Below are 19,693 nucleotides of genomic sequence, written 5' to 3'. Positions count from 1 at the left end.
ATGGTATTTCTTTTAAGTGAGGTCTCAAAGATATCTGGTGACCTTCATCATTCATAGTGACTACTACACATGACACTATCTGGAAGAGAAATTTCATATTTTACTGACTACTTTAATAAAGCCTACAATGCTGTGTCTACAAAATACCCAAATAAGCAAACAAAACCTCCTAATACTCCTCAAAATCCAAACAACTCATTTCTTACTGAGCAGTCTGAAAGCTACGCAAATTGCAACATACTTTTTACTACATTTTGGGGAACAAAACTGTTGTCCTGTTCATGTAACATGGTGAGTAAACATAGCATGCATTCCTAACTACATGGGTTACTCAGATCATAAAGAGTGTGCCAGACAGCATTAATGACCTAGGGTCTTATCCCAACTCTCTCATATACTGCTCCTATTCCAGCCAATACAAATGAATGGGCTTAAGAGAAGGCATCAGCTTTAGTACTGCAAAAGGACCGCCAAGCTTTCTTTGAACAATAAGCAAGAGACCATGGGGAAAAAACAGGCTCATATTTAAGCCTTGTCTCATTTAGAAAAAAAACCCAACAAACCCACACAACACACAGTGCAGTATTCTCAGACTGCTGTCAACTGGCACAGAAAAAAGCCTTTTAAATACATTAGAACAACCCATACTTTTTCGTCGATATAGTCACTGACCCTGTAGTTGCTAGCTTTTAGTATATTATAAAACCCAGAACTTTCGGAAGTGCACAAATTTGCTTATTTCTTATGACAATCTAGATACTGTCATAGCAGAAAAAACCAGAAGTTATAAAGCCCTAGTTTAGCAGACCTGACCTAAACAACTACACAAGTAAAATCATTAGGGTGATGAAAAATGAGGATGGTAATTTAGTTCTAATGCCTGAGAGCTACTCACATATTAACAGATCATAGCCAACAAGAGGCACAATCCCTTGCTGTAAAGGCAAACCAGTTAACAACTCTGAAAGTTTAAAAGACATTTAAAAAAACCCAAAACTTTTTAATGCACAGGAGCTTAAACTCAAACTTCCATAAAAAGGTTTAGCTCTGCTGATTGAAAGAGAAATGCACATTGAATGCTTTTGCATATATAAGGCTAAAGACAGAGATGTAGGATTGTTTCTGCCAGTAACACTCAGGGCTTCAGAGCCAGAATGCTAATAATTCTTCCAGGATTCAAAGGCTCTTCCAGATATAAAGACTACTGCTTTCCAAGTACTTCAGCATTACAGATACAAGGTACTTACAAGAATTTTTACCATCAGATCATTTCGATGACAGGTTTTTTACAAGAAATAAAGGACAAAAAACTAGAAATCCAAGCATTACTCTTCGTTAAACCTTACTGAAGTTTTGAGTTCTGGACTAAGCTAAGACTAAGTTTGATCCCTTACAACAAAATAGTATATATGGATGCACCCATGTGTCTCAATGTCCTGCCTTTCATTTCATTTTATTTTATTTTCTGACAAACTATGCTTTATTCAGGCCTCTTCAGTTGATAATTAGCTATTGACCTCCTTAAGTATGGCTAAATGAGAAAGAAGGGAGATAAGGACAGGCGGGTTCCAAGTGAAAGCCGTAAACCAATAATAATAAACTGAAATAGAAAACTGATCTCAGTGAAGAGATCACAGGAAAGGGAGTCTCTCTCCAGTGAGCCAGAGAGAGGGCCTTCCCTTTCTTCTTAACACCTGGAAAACAGATTATGACACCATTTCCCACAGCATTCTCCTGGAGAAACTTGCTGCTCATGGCTTGGACGGGCATACTCTTCGCTGAGTAAAAATCTGGCTGGACAGCCAGGCCCAAAGAGTTGTGGTGAATGGACTTAAATCCAGTTGGCAGCTGGTCACAAGTGGTGTTCCCCAGGGCTCAGTTTTGGGGCCAGTTCTGTTTAATATCTCTATCAATGATCTGGATGAGGGGACTGAGTACACCCTCACTAAGTTTGCAGACGACACCAAGTTGGGCAGGAGTGTTGATCTGCTCGAGGGTAGGAAGGCTCTGCAGAGGGACCTGGACAGGCTGGGTCGATGGGCCGAGGCCAACTGTATGAGGTTCAACAAGGCCAAGTGCCGGGTCCTGCACTTCGGCCACAACAACCCCATGCAGCGCTACAGGCTTGGGGAAGAGTGGCTGAAAAGCTGCCTGGCGGAAAAGGACCTGGGGGTGCTGGTCGACAGCCGGCTGAACATGAGCCGGCAGTGTGCCCAGGCGGCCAAGAAGGCCAATGGCATCCTGGCCTGTATCAGAAATAGTGTGGCCAGCAGGAGTAGGGAAGTGATGGTGCCCCTGTCCTCGGCACTGGTGAGGCCGCACCTCGAATACTGTGTTCAGTTTTGGGCCCCTCACTACAAGGACGTTGAGGTGCTGGAGCGTGTCCAGAGAAGGGCAACGAAGCTGGTGAAGGGTCTAGAGCACAAGTCTTCTGAGGAGCGGCTGAGGGAAGTGGGGTGGTTTAGCCTGGAGAAGAGGAGGCTGAGGGGAGACCTCATCGCTCTCTACAACTACCTGAAAGGAGGTTGTAGCGAGGTGGGTGTCGGTCTCTTCTCCCAAGTAACAAGCGATAGGACGAGAGGAAATGGCCTCATGTTGTGCCAGGGGAGGTTTAGATTGGATATTAGGAAAAATTTCTTCACCCAAAGGGTTGTCAAGCATTGGAACAGGCTGCCCAGGGAAGTGGTGGAGTCCCCATCCCTGGAGGTATTTAAAAGACATTGTAGATGTGGTGCTTAGGGACATGGTTTAGTGGGCATGGTGGTGTTAGGTTTACAGTTGGACTCGATGATCTCAAGGGTCTTTTCCAACCTAAATGATTCTATGATTCTATGTTTTGTGGTCTGATTCAAGTTGCAGACAAATATGGGCAGCCACAGACCAGAGGAGATTTTAAGCGGGGGAGGGGGAAATTAATTTGTTACCTACTTAACTGAATACCAAAACGGTCAAGTTTAATAACACAATGAATAAATTTGGTACCAGATAATTGCTCTATATTTATCTTGGCATAATACAAATAAAATTATTTTCCATCTACCCTCAAATCCTCTTGCATAAATACCTGGCATTTATGTAGCATTTTCGTAAGCATCAAATAACTGCATTCTGTGCAGCAACATCTGTCAAGCAAGATTCCACTAATAAGAGGCAATTTATTTAGGGACCTCATTAGCCAAACTCCTCCTTTTATCCAGGCTGTCCCTCAAAATAACCCATCACATGCACATGTATCCCTAGCACAGCTGAACTATTTTTAGTGTATTTAAGTATTTTTAGTGGGTTTTGTGTATTTAAGTGTATAGTACTATGTTACTGAAACAAGAAATAACAGTATTCTGAACGTAAACTTTTATTCACATTAATTTTTCCCTGAAACTATCTTTTAATTGTCTTTAAAGAGACAAACCAGAAGTTATCATGAAATAAATACTGAAAATGTTATATTTAATTTTAGACATGACTACATAAAATTATATATATATAATATATATAATATATTATATATATATAATTATATATGAAATAATTATTTTTAATTTGGTACATTATGTTACAATGAAAAGGTCAGTCAGAATTATCCATATAAACAACAGAAAGTTATAGGAGAAGCTGAGTGTGTCTCCATAATATAAAAGCAACATAGAGCAAAGAGGAAAATAATCCAGGTGATCTGTTGTGCAAGAAATAAAGCCTTTGCAGAAACAAACAAACAGAAGTCTACCTGTTGGAGGTCCAATGTAACAGTCACATAATGATATTCAATTCCATTCTGGATACTAGGGCTTTGCCACCAAGTGTTCTTGCCATCAATTGCATTTGTTATCGGATGTCGTTCTGTTAGAACAGCAGAAATACACAAATATATTTCAAAATTAAGAGATTTAAATGGTTTTAGATCTAAAATCTAGATTTAAATGCAATTACAGAACTAATAAGGCAGCACTTTAAAATAAAAACCAGGAAATTAATTCTTCTTTTACTCTTGGGGCACAGTCATGCTTATTATTATTGGAATACTCATCTAATGTTAGTTGTTTAATTTTGGTTAGAATCACAAGAAGGTGATTCAGAACACCTAAATGCACTTGGAGGATCTCCTGATTCCACAGAAAATGTAGGCATCTAAATCAAGTGAACACTTCCTGCAGTCTTCCAAAGTTTCAAGTACTGTAAAGTCATCAAATGTTGCAACAGAAACAACAAATCAGGAACCTGAGATATGGTGTGCAAGGAAAGCAGAGATTAAAGTAATACTGGTACTTGCATTTCTAAGACATTTCTAAGCACACATGGAAATAATTCAGGAAATAATTCAGAAATCATTACAGAGAAAATGATTCAGAAATGATTACAGAATATATTTCTCAACTGGAAAATTGTCTGACTCACATGCATATAAAGAAGGTTTGCTTGGTTATAATCCATATCAAAGTCTAAGATGCATTACTTTTCATGTCTACATTTACTCTGCTGCAGTGTCCCAAATGAATCCCAAATAATAGGGATAAGAATTTACCTACAGAAGTGAATTCTTCCTAGATTTCAAATCTTCTAAATTATTGAAGTTTGCTTACACAGTATTTTAATGTTATTTAGACTGAGAAAAATCGCACTCAACATTTCCAGGTTACTTTTCGTGGTCAATTCGTGTTTCTTTCCCGTACAAAATGGAGAATAGCATAACCTCAATTTTAAAAGGTAGAAGGATCAATATTTTGAAGTCCCTAATTGCCTAGAACAAGCCTGTACATTATGGGTAAAGTAACCCAAAGGAAATTCAAATACAGTAGGTTTCTTCTATGCAAGTTCTGTCTGCAAGAACATAACAAGATAGGAGAAATCCTACCCCTCTCATTCAGGATGGCTTTCTAAACAGACAGGTTTTCTTGATATAAAATTGGAATATGCTTCATTACTAGCTAGTCCTAGAATTGCAAATAATTAATTCATGAACTGATTAATTTACTTGTTATTGTAATTATTACTTAAATCAACCAGCCAGATTGATAGTCTTTGTGTCTGGTTTTTTGCTACATCAACCACCTGTGGAGGACAGGAGTCCTAGCTCATTAAGGAAAGCCAGAATGTCTGAACATATTTAAAGATACAATTAAAGTGCTTTGTGGGAGTGAGGGAAGGCACAAGCCCTGAAAATTGAAAATGCCAAAAATTTCATTTAAATATCAGATTATTCAGTGGCATTAGTGGGCACCAACATTTGCAAGTTAGAATACTGGTGCTACAAGTGATGTTATTAGTAGCTTTATCTTTATATTGAAGAGAAAAGCAAAACAAACCCATACTTTACATGTTGTCAGTTCCCACAGCTCTGATCATTTTCACAAACCTTGGCTTTAAATGAGTGCTAGCAAAAATCTATAAATCAAACTCAGAGCTCCTTGGTGATTGTGACAGAAGCTGTCTAATTTGAAATTTTGATGTAAGTCTCTTCAGGTGAAATTGATATAAAGGTAAATCATGAGAAGGAGGGTTGGGAGAGGAATCAACAATTAACTGTAATCACCATTATGAAAGTTTAATCATAATTAATTTGAAAACACTGATTAATTGCTGGCATGTTTTGCCTATTTAAAAGGGAAGGGAAAATAATATAATATTTGCAAAAAGGACTGGATTGCAAATGCAGTTCAAGGACCAATCTCCCTGATGGATGGCAAGGGGGAGAACTTACGGAGTGAGCCCATCAAACTGTGCTCTTTAATTTGGGCTCACATGTGATTAACCAGGGAATTTGTGTTCATTTCCTACTACAGTAATTAAGGGGAGGCACTCCAGACTCGCACATTCCAGGGGGATCATTTAAAGTCTGGTTACATTACATGATTCTCCTATTAATGAGCCATCTCTGTTTAAATAAGGCACTTCCTTCTGCCAAATGAACATTTAAAAACCTTAAAATGAGATGTGGTTGGCAACAAAAGACCAGATATTATAAAGCTGGGCAGATTCAAGTTTTTAAGAGGGTAGGAGTGAGGGGAAACACAAATATAAATCATTCAGATGGGGTTTATATATATATACATATGTATGTCTGTGTATATACACATACATTAGTGTACACTATCTGATATCATAGGCAGGACATACGAACAAAGCAATCCAGCTCTGTTTTAGGTTTGGTTTCCGAATTAAACAAACTTGATACAGAAAAAACCTTGTATGATGTGCATGCGTCTCTAAATACCCATCCATAAAGAAGGGAATCTATTGCACAGTGTTTGCCAGTCGGAATGGTTCCAAAAGCCCCTGGAATGTTCTCTGAGTGAGACACACTACTACAATGTAACATAGCATTTGAATGCTTATATTGCTACAAAATCATGTGACTTTTCCTCAGAAGGTGGCATTTACTACAATTAAAAAAAGATGTCAAAACGTAGAAACTATCTTGGGAAAAAAAAAATAGTTGCAACTGTGTTCAGACAAATGAAGTAGTCTATACTGGGGCAATTATAATTAGCTTTGCAAATACAAGATGGGGAGCAAAGGGATAGGTAGCCATTTAGCAGGAAAGCATCTGGGGATTATAATGGACAACTAGCTATATATCTCTCAGTGGTGTCACACCATTAAAAATGGGAAATATCTAAGTAAAACATGTAAACGGTAACATATTCTGTTCATTCTTAAGCAAATCTGCATCTCTATGCAGTGCTGGTAAGAGCTCAGGTGAATTTTAATAAAGATGAAAACCTCTAGAGATAATTCAGAGAACTGCAATTTGCACAGTTAGAGTTCTAGAAAACATGACCTGTGAGGAGAATGAAAGAAAAGAGATAGCTTAGTGTAGAAATTAGACAGAGCAGCAATACCATCAACCCTCAACTAAGTAAAAGACTTTTGTAAAGAAAAAGGGAATAATCCATTCCTTGTATTGACTGAAGTTAGGAAAAACATAACATGAATTTCTGCAAGAAAGATGCAGATTAGCTATTAGGAAAAGACTTTGTAATGAGTAAAATAACTCTAGGAAGGGTGGCCCTGGAAGGAAGTTTCTAAGGAGAAGCTAAACAAGCTCCTGTCTGGAAAGCTACAGACATAGATAGCTCACCCTGACTAGAACTAGCAGATAGATTAAATGTTCTCTTTTCATTATTTTTTTCCCTGTAGTTTTAAGTGGATGCTTAAACGTGCTTTGCCATGAGGTGTAAATGTATCTGAACTAGGTTTTAGAGGGAAACAACTGGAAAAAAAGAGAAATTGTCTCCATGCTTCTGTGGCTGTGCTTCATAAATGGAGTGCTTCCATTCATAAAATGGAATTTTATATATTCCATTAAAAGCTGTCTTAAGTGTCTCTACACCCTCTACCATCTACAGTGCCAATATACCCACAAAAATCTAACAACGTTAATGCTGTTCATGTCTTTCACTGCAAGGTCACATGAAATTAAACTTGTATGACTTGACTAACAAATTTTCTTAGTTCTAATCTTCCCAACTATTAGAAACGTGCATCTCTGAAGCAGATGATAACAAATTTATACTTGAAAACTGGTTTTGCTTCTGGGTAGTCTTAAAAAAAGCAATGTTAGCAAAGATCAATTTTAATATGAAAAACTAAGCAATTAAACCAAGCAGTGCACCATTATCTTATCTTCTTTTTGCTGGCTCAGTGAAATGGAATTAACATCAAGTGAAGAAGAAAAATATCCCAGAATGCAATAAAATAAAACTGGAGTTGGCCCTAAACTGAAATTTCAGATGTTGCTTAGATTGGCCAAAATGTTCAAATTCCACATGTAGGTATGCAGGTAAAAGTCATCTGGTTTTCATTCATGGTCAGTATATATCAAGAGAATTCAACAACAGCTGCAGATAGTTAATTTTTCTAAATCTGAATTTAGGTGCTCCGCTTTAAGTATCTGAATTAGAAAGTTCAGTTTGAGGACTATACATAGCATACAGATTTTGAAATACCAATGGAAGAGATGAGTAACCTAATTTGAAAAGAAAGAGACAGACGTTTCATAGTAATCGGGCCCGTGACCTACAGTTTTGTTTGCTGAGTATCTACAACCTTTGGAAAAAAAATCTTTTTAAAGGAACAAAATGAAAATGGCACACGTACGATGTGGAACCCTGCTCCTTTGATCACAAATACGGCACTGAGGGTTCCTTGCAGGCTGTCCAGGTACATGTTCAACAAGTTTGCAGTACATTTCCCGACCCTTTTCTCCACAGGTAGCATTGGTTGTGATGAGAGCATTAGTAGCCAGGTTCAGCACTGCGGGAAACAACCCTGCAAACAAAATGAAATAAAATCATAAACAAAAGCAACAAAGGTGAATTCAGCAGCACAATCATAAATGAACATAACACCTTCTATGACATTAAAGCAAAAGGCTTCGTTTTCAACAACTATGGAAGTAATGAAGCACAGAAAAGCACCAACAGCTTTGGTTTTGAATCCAGAGTTTAGACATCAGAATAAAGCCATTATACTGATGGTTTCCTCCTCATTCCCTTCTAAAATTCAAATTGGTACCCTCTGGTTATATCTTGAACAACAGCAGGACGCCAAAGGAGAAAGTAAAGTATGGAAACATACAAAACATCATAAAATGATTTTTTTCATAATCAAACCTCGTGTTCCTATCCAATTGGACTTTGAAACCTTGTATGCAAATTACCTATGAAAACTCTTTATTCTTCTTCTTTTCTGCTTACATCTCCATGGGAAAGCTTTTCCTTCACAGACTGCATCACTTGTATTACACTATTACTATTCTGCTTAGGGCCTCCTAGTCACCCTTGTCATCAGAGTAGCTAAGTAATTCATGCAGCAACATGAATAGCATCTGTCATGTGTGGTTTCCCTTTCCTCAAGAAGAGGATAATATATACAACATTATATCTTTTATGGCAGTACTGTTGTTATTTTTTTCAGGTGCACATGCTGAGTGATGTATTATAATTCTCATCCAGCACAGCACTTAAGCAAATGTCTGAGTGCTCTGCTGAACCGAGTTCCACGTAGCAGTAAGCTATAAAGATTATAAACGATATGAAGAACAATCATTAAGGTGGGTTACTCTCCTTCCCACTAAATACTGATCAAAACCTTTGAGCCGTGATAAAATTGATCCATGGAGACAAAGTGATATGATACGTTGAATGTATACATTAGCTCCTCACATTAAATCAATCAGTTTTGCATCCTCAAAAGCGTAATTTGCCATGGCTGCAGGTTAAATGAAAACAACAACAAAAAAATCTGAGGTATGGATTGGGATCTTCTTCAGATTTATTTGATGACAATTTCCACCGGCCCCAAACCCACCCTTCTGCAATTCATTCAGCTTCTAACCCTATTGTATTATTATAAACTTAAAATAAGGCTTTAATCAAAACTGAATCTGCAATTATTGTACACTGATAAAGCTCCCTTTATGATGACTTTCATTTGCCTCCTCTGCAGATGGACAACACTATTCAACTGACTCCTTTCAGTTCTTTAACTCCAGTTTCCTGCTTGTCTCTGAAATTAATGTGTATGCCATTTAATTACCAAGCTTGGGTGGTCACGGTACAGCTGCCCTCTGACACTGTGAGTCAGCGACTCTCACGCTCACTTTAAAAACATGTTAAACGTACTGCTTGAGCAAGGCAACCCATTAGTTACTAACCTGTCCAATTTGTATAGTCAATCAATAGTTGAGATTTTATTTATTGTCTAGCTTGCTTCTTCTGTATAGATTACAGACCCGTTTCATCACATTTTAAAATCTATACAATTGTTCTTGTATTTTTATTCAATGCATTCAGTGATATTTGCTGCAACGGGGTCACATGGTAAAATCTGTGTAAGCATTAGCTGAGTAGATGAATTAATAGCTGTGAGTTACAGCCTCATTATTCTCTTGTTAGGCTGTACAAAGTTAATAGCGTAAAAGCCAGTAATCATTTAGTCTCAACAGAGTCTGGCATGCGGTTTGGAGTTAAGTATTTTATTTCCTCAAAAATGAACCTCATAAAAAGGACAGAATGATCCTACATGCAAGGAATTGCAGTAGAATGGCATCAGGGGAATAAATCCTTCAAAAAACAGTGGAACAGCTGAAAAAGAGCAGGCAAAAAACCTCCAAATTCACACAGCTATAAAAATATTACGTTATAAGTCTATACACAAATCATACCATTGTTCTAAGTTTTAGCTCAAATTTTAAATGTAAGAGACAGAAGTAAATGAAGAGTACTTAAGGAACTCATCAATTAGACCATAATTTCACTCTCAGGTGACCTCTTTTATGTACAGTGCAGCTTAGGGCAAAACTACCACACAGCCTTGCGCATAATCAGTACAAACACAGGCACCGAAACCAGTATTGGGTGTTTCAGTGAAGAGGCCATGCCAAGATCCAGTGCCTCAGAGAGCAGTGCATCACATTGCATTCCCTGCAGGTTCACAGGAGCGGATCTGACAGGCAGAGAGCAAGAGAGGCACGAAGCGCTCCTACACCGCACCCAGCACTTCGCGTTTGGTATTGATTAATTCCCCAGCCCTGGAATTTTAACAAGTTAAAAACTACAATTAACAACTACATATTTGAACTTTTTTTGAACAACCTTTGTTTGCGAGGAGCAGGGAGTTGGACTCGATGATCCTTATGGGTCCCTTCCAACTCAATATATTCTATGATTCTACGATGCTGCTTTGTATAGCCCAAAATAAGGCTTTGCTTCTAAAGAACATTTGATCTGCAAGCCTGATGGAATGGAGGAAGCAATACTATTCATATTGCTTTCCAGCAATTAATATATATAACACTTTCACAACATAGGCATGAGATTCTAGCAATACAGAAGATGAAAGCATTGTCTTGAATCCCTTATTTAGGCTCTTTGAATATGAAATAAAAATGTGAATGTTCATGATGCTAGTACTGTTTACCCTTTCTAGGATTCCCATCTATCCAACCATAAATCCCCAGGAAAAAGGCAAGAGAGCTCAAAACACCACAGTTCTTTTTTTTTTAGAGAATTTTGCCTTATTTTTCATGATGGTAATCATACAGAAGAAATATTTTAAAATTGGTGTACTAGTTTTGTACCTCTTAAATAAATTATAAAGTTTATTTAGTTATCAATCCCACCTTGAATTCTATGGGCATCCTGCTATGAACTACTTCCAAAAACATGATCTGCTATAATTACAGACAGCTCTTCTTTCTTTATTGCCCAATACCTTTAGTAATCATTTGCTCCACTGCAAACACTGGATAAAAGACCTCTGAGTCAGAAACACATTATCTCTATCTTGTGTAGCTCAAGTGCAAGCAGAGAAATTCTACTCCCTTCAGCTGCCAGCTACATCAATCTTTTCCCTCCTTTGTGTCACTGGCAAAAAACAGATTAGCATTCATTTCTACCTGTAAAAAATACCAAAATTCTAGCAATTGCGCAGAGGAAATAGGTAGAAAAGATTGGCTTGTAATTAGGCGGTGGTTTTAGCAGCTTGGATTCAATTTCTGGTTTTCAACAGACTTCTGTTGCATGAAGAGAAAAACAGTCTCAGATTCTCACCTATGAAATGGGTACGGTCATCTTTCTGCTTTCCACTTTGGTTTTTAAGCATGGAACACATTCCATGGAACTTTTAGAGTGTGGAAGCCCAATAGACAGTTTGTTTAGTATTGACAGGTGATTAAACTATGAAAGGAAAATAACACAGAAATTAATCAAATTCTTTAAGGTGGTGTACCATGCAAGGGTAATCAAGAAAGCTGCTCAACTCTCTACAGAATTAGTGATGGTAAGTCCATTGTGAACAGAAACAGTTTTAGAAAAAAACTGGTAAAAATGAAAAGCAGCAAATCAGCAGGAATAGCTGATTTTTGCCTACAAACTCCGATGTACTCAAGTTTTACACTGCCGTTGTTCTAGTTAAGTAGGGTGTGGTACCAAAGTGCTAACTACATTATCAGTTTTTTAAATGGTTCCTGGATCAAAGCAGATCTGAATATCTATCTTAAAGACAAAAATAGCAGATGCTTGGGAGCAATTTTTTTTTACAGAGGCCTCACAAATCATCCCTTAACAATACTAAAGTTCTTTGTAGACATTGGCAAGCATATAGGTATGAGTGATTCACCGAGTTCAACATATTTAGATTAACAAACAGATTTTGACAAGATTCCACAAAGGCTATTAAAGGAACTAAGCTATCATGACGTATGAGGGAATGACTTCTCATGAGGTAACAACAACAAAAAAAGGAAAATGGGGAATAATACTGGAAAACCACAGCAATCTTTGCTGAATCCTGTTTTGTTCAACAGTTACATAAGTAACTTAGAAAAGAGGATAAAAAGTAAGGTGACAGTTTATTGATGATATAAATTATTCAGGATAATCAAAATCAGGACAGACCACAAAGAGTGGTAGAAAAATTTCACAGTATAGTATGTCTAGGCAATAAAATGGCAGATGAAATCAAGGAATGGAAATTAATACATGGGGGGGGAATATGATAGGCTCTGCACTAGCTATTATCACCCTTGAAAGAGTTATTATGGATATTTCAATGAAAACATTAGCTCAAGGAATAGAAACAAAATGTTATTACATTATCGCATAAATCCATCTGTAATGACAACTCAAATACTGTATGATATTCCTTATTTCTCATCTCCAAAAGGACATGGTAGAACTAAAAAAGATAAAGAAAAGTGTGACAAGATCACAGCTGTGGATCAACTTCTGAATGTAGACATTAACAGGCTATGAGTCTTCTACCGGGAAAAGAACTGATTGGGAGATGTATAAAATGACGTAACTGTATATAAAATCATAAATGGGTTTAGCAAGTGAACATCTGGAAGTGAACATGGTAAGTTTAGTTACCCTTCTACCACAAAGTGGGGGTGCTAAATCAACTTATCATACAGAAGTTTTCTTCATTGATTGGGATTTTTTTGTCTGTTTATAAATGGAACTCCTTTTCAGTGTGATAGAAATTAAGTTCTAGAATACATGAATAAATTCTATAATAAAATGGTTTTATTCCAAAAGCAGGAATGAATTAAAACCCAATTAGAGTAATACATAGACCAAGGGTTCAATTGGGGCTGTTAAACACGAAGGGCTTGGTGTTCAGAATACCCCTAAATCACTGGCTGTTGCAGGGTTTTATCTAGGGAGGCATCACTGTACTCCTTCTCTTCTTTCACATTTTTCCTCAATATTGCCTGTAGCTGTTTCTTACTAAGGCTGGTAGCACACACATATAGCCCAACATCAAGGTCCACCCAAAATGGAATAGAAACTGTAACCTTAATTTTGTGTGGCGTTGCTAATGAAACTATAATATTTTTGGCATATTCATTTTTTTCCACCAGCTATTGTCCTCTATACTACTTCCCATCATTACCTTGCATCCACAGAGGTCTCGTTAACGGCTACTTATTCTATAGATCCTCAGAACATTCTCCGAGATTGGTGATTGCCTTGCAGATTTCTGCAAAGCAGAATTACCTAATTCATTTTCCTATGTTTTCCTCATTGCATAAAGGAAAATAAGAGCGCAGCTTCACATGTTTTCTTTTATGTACTTTTCACATTTCCTCACCAACTTCCAGCTCATAAAACCCAATGAGTATCAGTGGAATAAAACCCACCAATCTGATGCCTGGCACCCTGCCCTATTTTGTCATGCTCTATTACCTACTTCTCTGCCAAACTGACAGATTCCACATGCTTTATTTCAATAGTTGAGATCAGCAGAAGCACATGAGCTACATAAGGAGCAGGTACAAGACATTTTCATAAAGCCTGTCAGCTGCTGAATTCAATCTCATTCTCACTCTCACTCTCCTCCCAAATAGCGCTATTTGATTGACCTTCAGAGCACACTGCAAGACCTAGTTGATTTCCCTAGCTGAGAGAGGATGGAGGGATTCTAGCGGGAAATCAAAGATATTAACTATATTTCCAGCTGCCGAATGGTGATTACAGGTTCATTACGAAGTGGGGATAGCCACTGGGGTAACCGACTTTTAAAATATGTCAAGGAGCAGCTACAGCAAAGGAGGGGTACTGCAAATAGATATGAATGTAAACAAAATAATTACCTTGTACATTAGTCTTCCTACCATTTACCAATTCTGACAGTTATGTTTTCCTTTCCTTTCCTTCCCTTCACATAACCCATAGAGCATTGCAAATACTGTTTCAATCACATCAGCATCCTACGTCTACAGAGCAACTGGTGGGATACGACTCAATAGAAGGACACTCCAGCATTACAATGGAAGCAGGAATCACAGGGGAAGAACCAAGACCAAGATTATAACCTCTGTTAGGCTTCTGCTACTGCACAGGGGAAGCAGCAGCCACCTTGAGTGAGAAACAAGGAACCGTCAATTAGTGATGGGAGACGGAAGACAGCAGCAGAGATCTTTGCATGGAGATGAAGGAAGGAACTGGCTAACTGAGTGGGGGAGACCAGGAAAGAGAGAAGAAAATTAGGAGAAAGACCGCTGCAATTAGATACTGAAAGAAGGCTCTGTAACCTTTCTTCCTGACAGATAATGGTTGGCACACGAAATTTTGCATTTAGTATTATTTAATGTCTAGATTGTGATTGCACAGTGATAGGATCAGTGCCCTATTTTACTGAGGGTAAAATTAATATAAATAATCGCAGTCCCTGCACACATAAGCAAAGTGTTAACACAAACAACATAATTTTTTTTTTTAATGGTATTTTTTAAATACTTCCAAGATAGAAGACAAACTTTGGTTTACCCACTCCGGGATTTCTTTGTGTCTTATTAAAGCATTAGAACTGAGAAAATATTTTCCTCCTTCAAAGAAAGCTCTGTTAAGACCTGCATATTCCTCTTCTCTCTTCTAAACAGACCAATATTTGGCACTGTATATTTCCTTCAATCTTCTCAAAATATCCCTAGTCTCTTCAAAGAAGCAAATAAAACAGCCTGCCTAAATACGTCTAACTTTTCAAGCCAATCTTCCTAGTCTATAGAGTACTTTGAAATGTTCATGCAGTCAAGCAGAGCTGTTTGCCACTGAATTTGTACTAAAAAGACAAAAGAGAATATGTCAATTTCAGACGTTCTAAGAAGTGTCACTGGAAAAAGAGAGACTTGTCTGCCGCAGCGCAGAGCTATGCTAGGCTGTGGGAACACAGTGGGGAGAAAAAACTGGGACAAAACAAAACAAAATGTTGCAGCACAGAACAGCTTCCAGCTGTGCACCACAGGAAATAACTTAATGCACTCTATCCACAATGTAGATGGAGAGTTTTAGACTAGAGAAAATAAGCCCAATTTGAAGAAATAGCTGTCCAGACACAACAGAGCTTGCAGACTGAAAAAAATTGACACTAAGCCCATTAGTCCAGAAGAAAACAAAATTGGAAAACAAATATTTCGGTCCCCGTTTCTGTCAGTTGCCCTAAACCACTGTGCATTCTGGTACTGTTCGGTAGTCATCCTTTTTTCCTTCCAAAGGAAGTGGAAATGTAGTTTTCGATGTTCAGTGGTAGAGGAGGCTTGCTTTTACTTTCAGGTAATTTTCTCTCTTCATACTGAGTTACATCCTCCTGCATATTTAACTTCAACACAAAAGACATAGTATAAAACCCTAACCTGAAGAAGCTTGATAGCAAAGCTAACTATAATCCTTACAAAGTAACAGACGCATCTGAAAAAGGGTATGTTGATTATCTAGTAATACTGCCTTGCCCCTCCACAGCTTACAGCATTCAAAATCTGTGGGGACTTTGCTGATTTTAATAGCAAAACACAATCAGTTTTACAGATTGGGAGTCTGAGTGAAAAAATTACTATTGGCTTACCCCAATACTACATTTTGTAAAATATATAAGCATTCTCCTAGCTGTCTAATGAATTTCCTTTTTCCTAGAGCTGTCATAGAAGGTTGTTTTGCAAAGCAGAACAGGCAAAATATAGGTGAAGATGAAATCCCGTCCCCTTGACATCCGTGGCAGAACTCTCACTGAATTAAAAATCCAAATCACAAAGATTTAATGGACTACTCATTTTCAAAGGTATTTACATGCCCAGTCTGAGTCAGGCACTCACTGATTTTCAAAATATGTCTGTATTCTGGCACAAATTTTAAAGTGCAAAATCCTAGTTGTGCAAATACCTTATCTGTAGAAAGAGTGCACTATGCATGAAGAAGCAAGCAGCACTCTTTACAGTTGTTTCCTTGTATTTATTAGCCACATGACCTTCATTAAAACCTTTGCAATGCAGTAATATGGTCCTGGTCAGCCAAGCAGGCCTAACAAGAGAAAGTAAAAGGACCTCTGAGAGACAACACTGATCTACTGCAAACAGGAATTCTCCCAGATTATGTATCTTCTGTTCTTAGATAGCACACAGCAATTTACAACTTTCCCAAATTGCATGATACAGCTAAAACCATCCATTTTTGTTCAGTTCCCACATCTGAATACCAGCGTCTCCATACTCAGAAGACACTGTAGGTTTGGTTCCCCCCAGTCACGCACTTCCCTCAGTTGCTAAGAGAGGGAGAGAGAGAGACCTATATGATTTGTCTATCCCAGTTCCGTCCCACTGAAGGAGGAAAAAAAAAAGGATTATGACACTGAATAAAAATTAAAAAAAAAATGAAATCAGAATTTCTCAAAGGTAGAATAGAGCCTGGGAAAAAAATTGGAGCTCCAGATGCAATTTACTGCTGACTTTGGTCTTGACAAAGCTACTGTTTTATGCAAAAAACACCCGCTATACATTGTCTTGGACACTAAAGAATATAAAGCATATTACTGTTTTTGTAATAACTTCAAAATGAATGTCTATTGAAACCACACTGCAGAGTCAGAATTAGTTACTGTGCCCTTGAGTCTCCAACACTGACAACTTAAACAGAAAGACTGAGATGTTTGCTGTGTTCTTTTACAAGAGGCAACAAAAGACATGTTATGGAGGCTAATAAAAGTCATCCGTCTATTCATCATCATCTACACTGACAAAAAAATCCAAACTGAGTTTGACATTATGAAACCAAAGAGCAAATGGAAAAACTGATCTCACTATATGTAAGAGATTCCGTGCACTTACTTTTACACTGAGGATTCAGATGAAAATAGTTTAAAGTATGTTTCTCTCAACTGATGAGCTTGAATAAACATTAAGTTCAATTCTTATTCTTTGAACTGATTTTCTTCTTGCTATTCTGCTGTAATGCTTTACAAACACATACTGATAAGGATTCTAAAAGTTTTAACATATTCTGTTAAAATGTGAGACCACCAATTAGCAATTTCTATGCGGAGTTCTTAACATCGTCTTCAGAGAATTAAAGAATCATTGAGGCTGGAAAGGACCTCTTATCTAGTCCAAATCCCGCTCAAGTAGGGTCACTAGAGCAGGTTGCCCAGGACTGCGCAGCTGAATTTTCAGTATCTCTAAGGATGCAGACTCCACAGCCTCTCAGGGCAATATATTCCACTGCTTGACCACTCTCACAGTAAAAAAAGTGTTTTCTAATGTTTAAATGGAATTTCCTGTATAGCGATTTGTGCCCATTACCTCTTGTCCTGTCACTGGATACCACTGAGAAAAGTTTGGCTAGATCTTCTGTGTCACCCCCCAATACACACATATGTATACACATTGATAACATCTCCTTGAGACTTCTCTTCTCAAGGCTAAGCAATCCCAGCCCTCTCAGCCTCTACTTGTAGGACACATGCTCCAAGTCCTTAATCATCTTCCCAGCCATTTCCTGGACGTGCTCCAACATGTCCATGTCTCTCTTGTACTGAGGAGCCCAGAACCGGACACAGCTCTCCTGGTGTGCTCTCATCACTGCTGAGCAGACAGGGAAAGATCACCTCCCTCAACCTGCCGGTGACACTCTAATGCAGGCCATTTGCCTTTTTTGCCACATTGCTGGCTCATGCTCAACTTGTTGTCCACCAGGACACTCAGGTCCTTCTCTGCAAAGCTGCTTTCCAGTCATTTGGCCCCAGTCTGTACTGGTGCACGGGGTTGTTCCTCCCCAGGTGCGGGACTTTGCACTTCCCTTTGTTGAACTTCATGAGGTTCTTGTTAGTCCATTTCTCCAACCTGCCAAGATCCCTCTGGATGGCAGCACAGCCCTCTGGCATATCAGCCGCTCTGTCCAATTTTGTATTGCCTGCAAACTTGCTGAGGGTGCACTCTGCCCTATCATCCAGGTCATTAACAAAGATGTTGTACGGTATTGGCCCCAGTATTGACCCCTGGGGTACATCACCAATGACCTGCCTCCAGATGGACTTTCTGCCACTGATCACAATCGTCTGGGCCTATCCATGCAGTTTTCAATCTACCTTGCTGTCCACTTATCTAACCCATATTTCATCAGTTTTTCTATGAGGATACTACGGAGACAGCATCAAAAGCCTTAATAAAGCTAAGATAAATAACAATTACTCTTCTCCTCTCATCCACCAAGCCAGCCACCTCATGGCAGAAGGCTATCAGGTTGGCTAAGCACAATTTCCCCTCCATAAATCCATGCTGGTCTTAAAACCAACATTTTAGCTATATGTACCATTTACACTTAGCATTTTATGTGTATGTGTTACTTAAACCCAAGCTACATAACACTCTATTAAAATGAGAACTAAGTTGGTCTCCTCAGATAATACTGTAACGCCTTACACCTTTGATCTGCTCCTTTTCAAAGCATGTAAAGCACAATTAGGAAGATCAAGGCCTTCACTGATTACAGTTTTAAAGGCAAAATGCAAAATATTTTTCACAATTCAAACAGTCTCCCAACTTTCCATAGAATAGAACAAGTTATGTCTATTTCATTTCCATACAGTCAGTATTATGAGGCATGAATTAGCTGAATAACTGAGAAATATTGAAAAAAAAATGCTTAATAAACTGCAAAATTAAATTGTATATTTGTGTAGTAATACAGATTGGTGTTTCCTATGCACTGAGTCAAGAAACTCTTCAGTTACATATAAGATCATGAAAGAATATTTTGAACACCCTGTGTCAATTTTACTGTATCCTTTTGTTCTGGTACATTGAAACAGTTATTGTATGTTACATACATTTGCTCACCATAGACTTTGCTACAAAAGGGCTACTAAGTACATATATTTGTAAGTGCTGTAATAGTGTATTTATAAATTTATAAATTATATATATCTGTAAGATATACAGATGTATAAATATAATACAGTGCATCTGCATCTGTAGTCACAGTAGTATGAGTGTCTAAAATTCTTCCTGTTTCATGAAGAGAATAGAATATGTGCGTGATTTCAGTATCTTTTTAATATATATCTTGTGAAAAAGAATATTTAAATAATATTTATATATTTTCTGCATGAGAAAAACAGCCCCATAATTTCCTTCCCTTACATATATTTTGTCCCCTAACTTGAACTGTGACTGAATGGGAAGATCAAATGAGGTCTGAGCAGATGGCTGTTGGCAAACCAGTGACAACGTACCATGGTTTAGAATTAGAGACAAAATGTGCAACCTGGTATACAGTTTCTGCTTGTAACTGCCAAAGACATCTGGCTTCGAATATAAGCCAGCTTGAACATCCCTACACATACTTACTTTATCATTCATGAAAATTAAATTATATCAGTATCTCTTAATACTTCTCTGGCAAAGCTGTGCCTATCTGTATTAGTG

At 37.9% G+C, this 19,693-nt stretch overlaps 1 protein-coding gene across 3 annotated transcripts in view; it reads right to left on the bottom strand.

Moving 5' to 3' along the window:
- Positions 1-19,693, bottom strand: part of LAMA2 (laminin subunit alpha 2) — a 389,998-nt gene that overhangs the window by 283,313 nt on the left and 86,992 nt on the right. For all 3 annotated transcript variants that reach the window (XM_076333575.1, XM_076333576.1, XM_076333577.1), the window contains exons 2-3: positions 8,095-8,265; positions 3,725-3,837 (exon numbers count right to left, since the gene is read on the bottom strand). In XM_076333575.1, coding sequence (XP_076189690.1) covers positions 3,725-3,837; positions 8,095-8,265 — 284 coding nt within the window. The remainder of the gene's footprint in view (positions 1-3,724; positions 3,838-8,094; positions 8,266-19,693) is intronic.

The sequence above is a fragment of the Aptenodytes patagonicus genome, chromosome 3 (assembly GCF_965638725.1).
Source record: "Aptenodytes patagonicus chromosome 3, bAptPat1.pri.cur, whole genome shotgun sequence".
Taxonomy (NCBI): domain Eukaryota; kingdom Metazoa; phylum Chordata; class Aves; order Sphenisciformes; family Spheniscidae; genus Aptenodytes; species Aptenodytes patagonicus.
The sequence above is the reverse complement of the archived record's forward strand: the minus strand, read 5'-3'. Positions and strand labels throughout refer to the sequence as shown.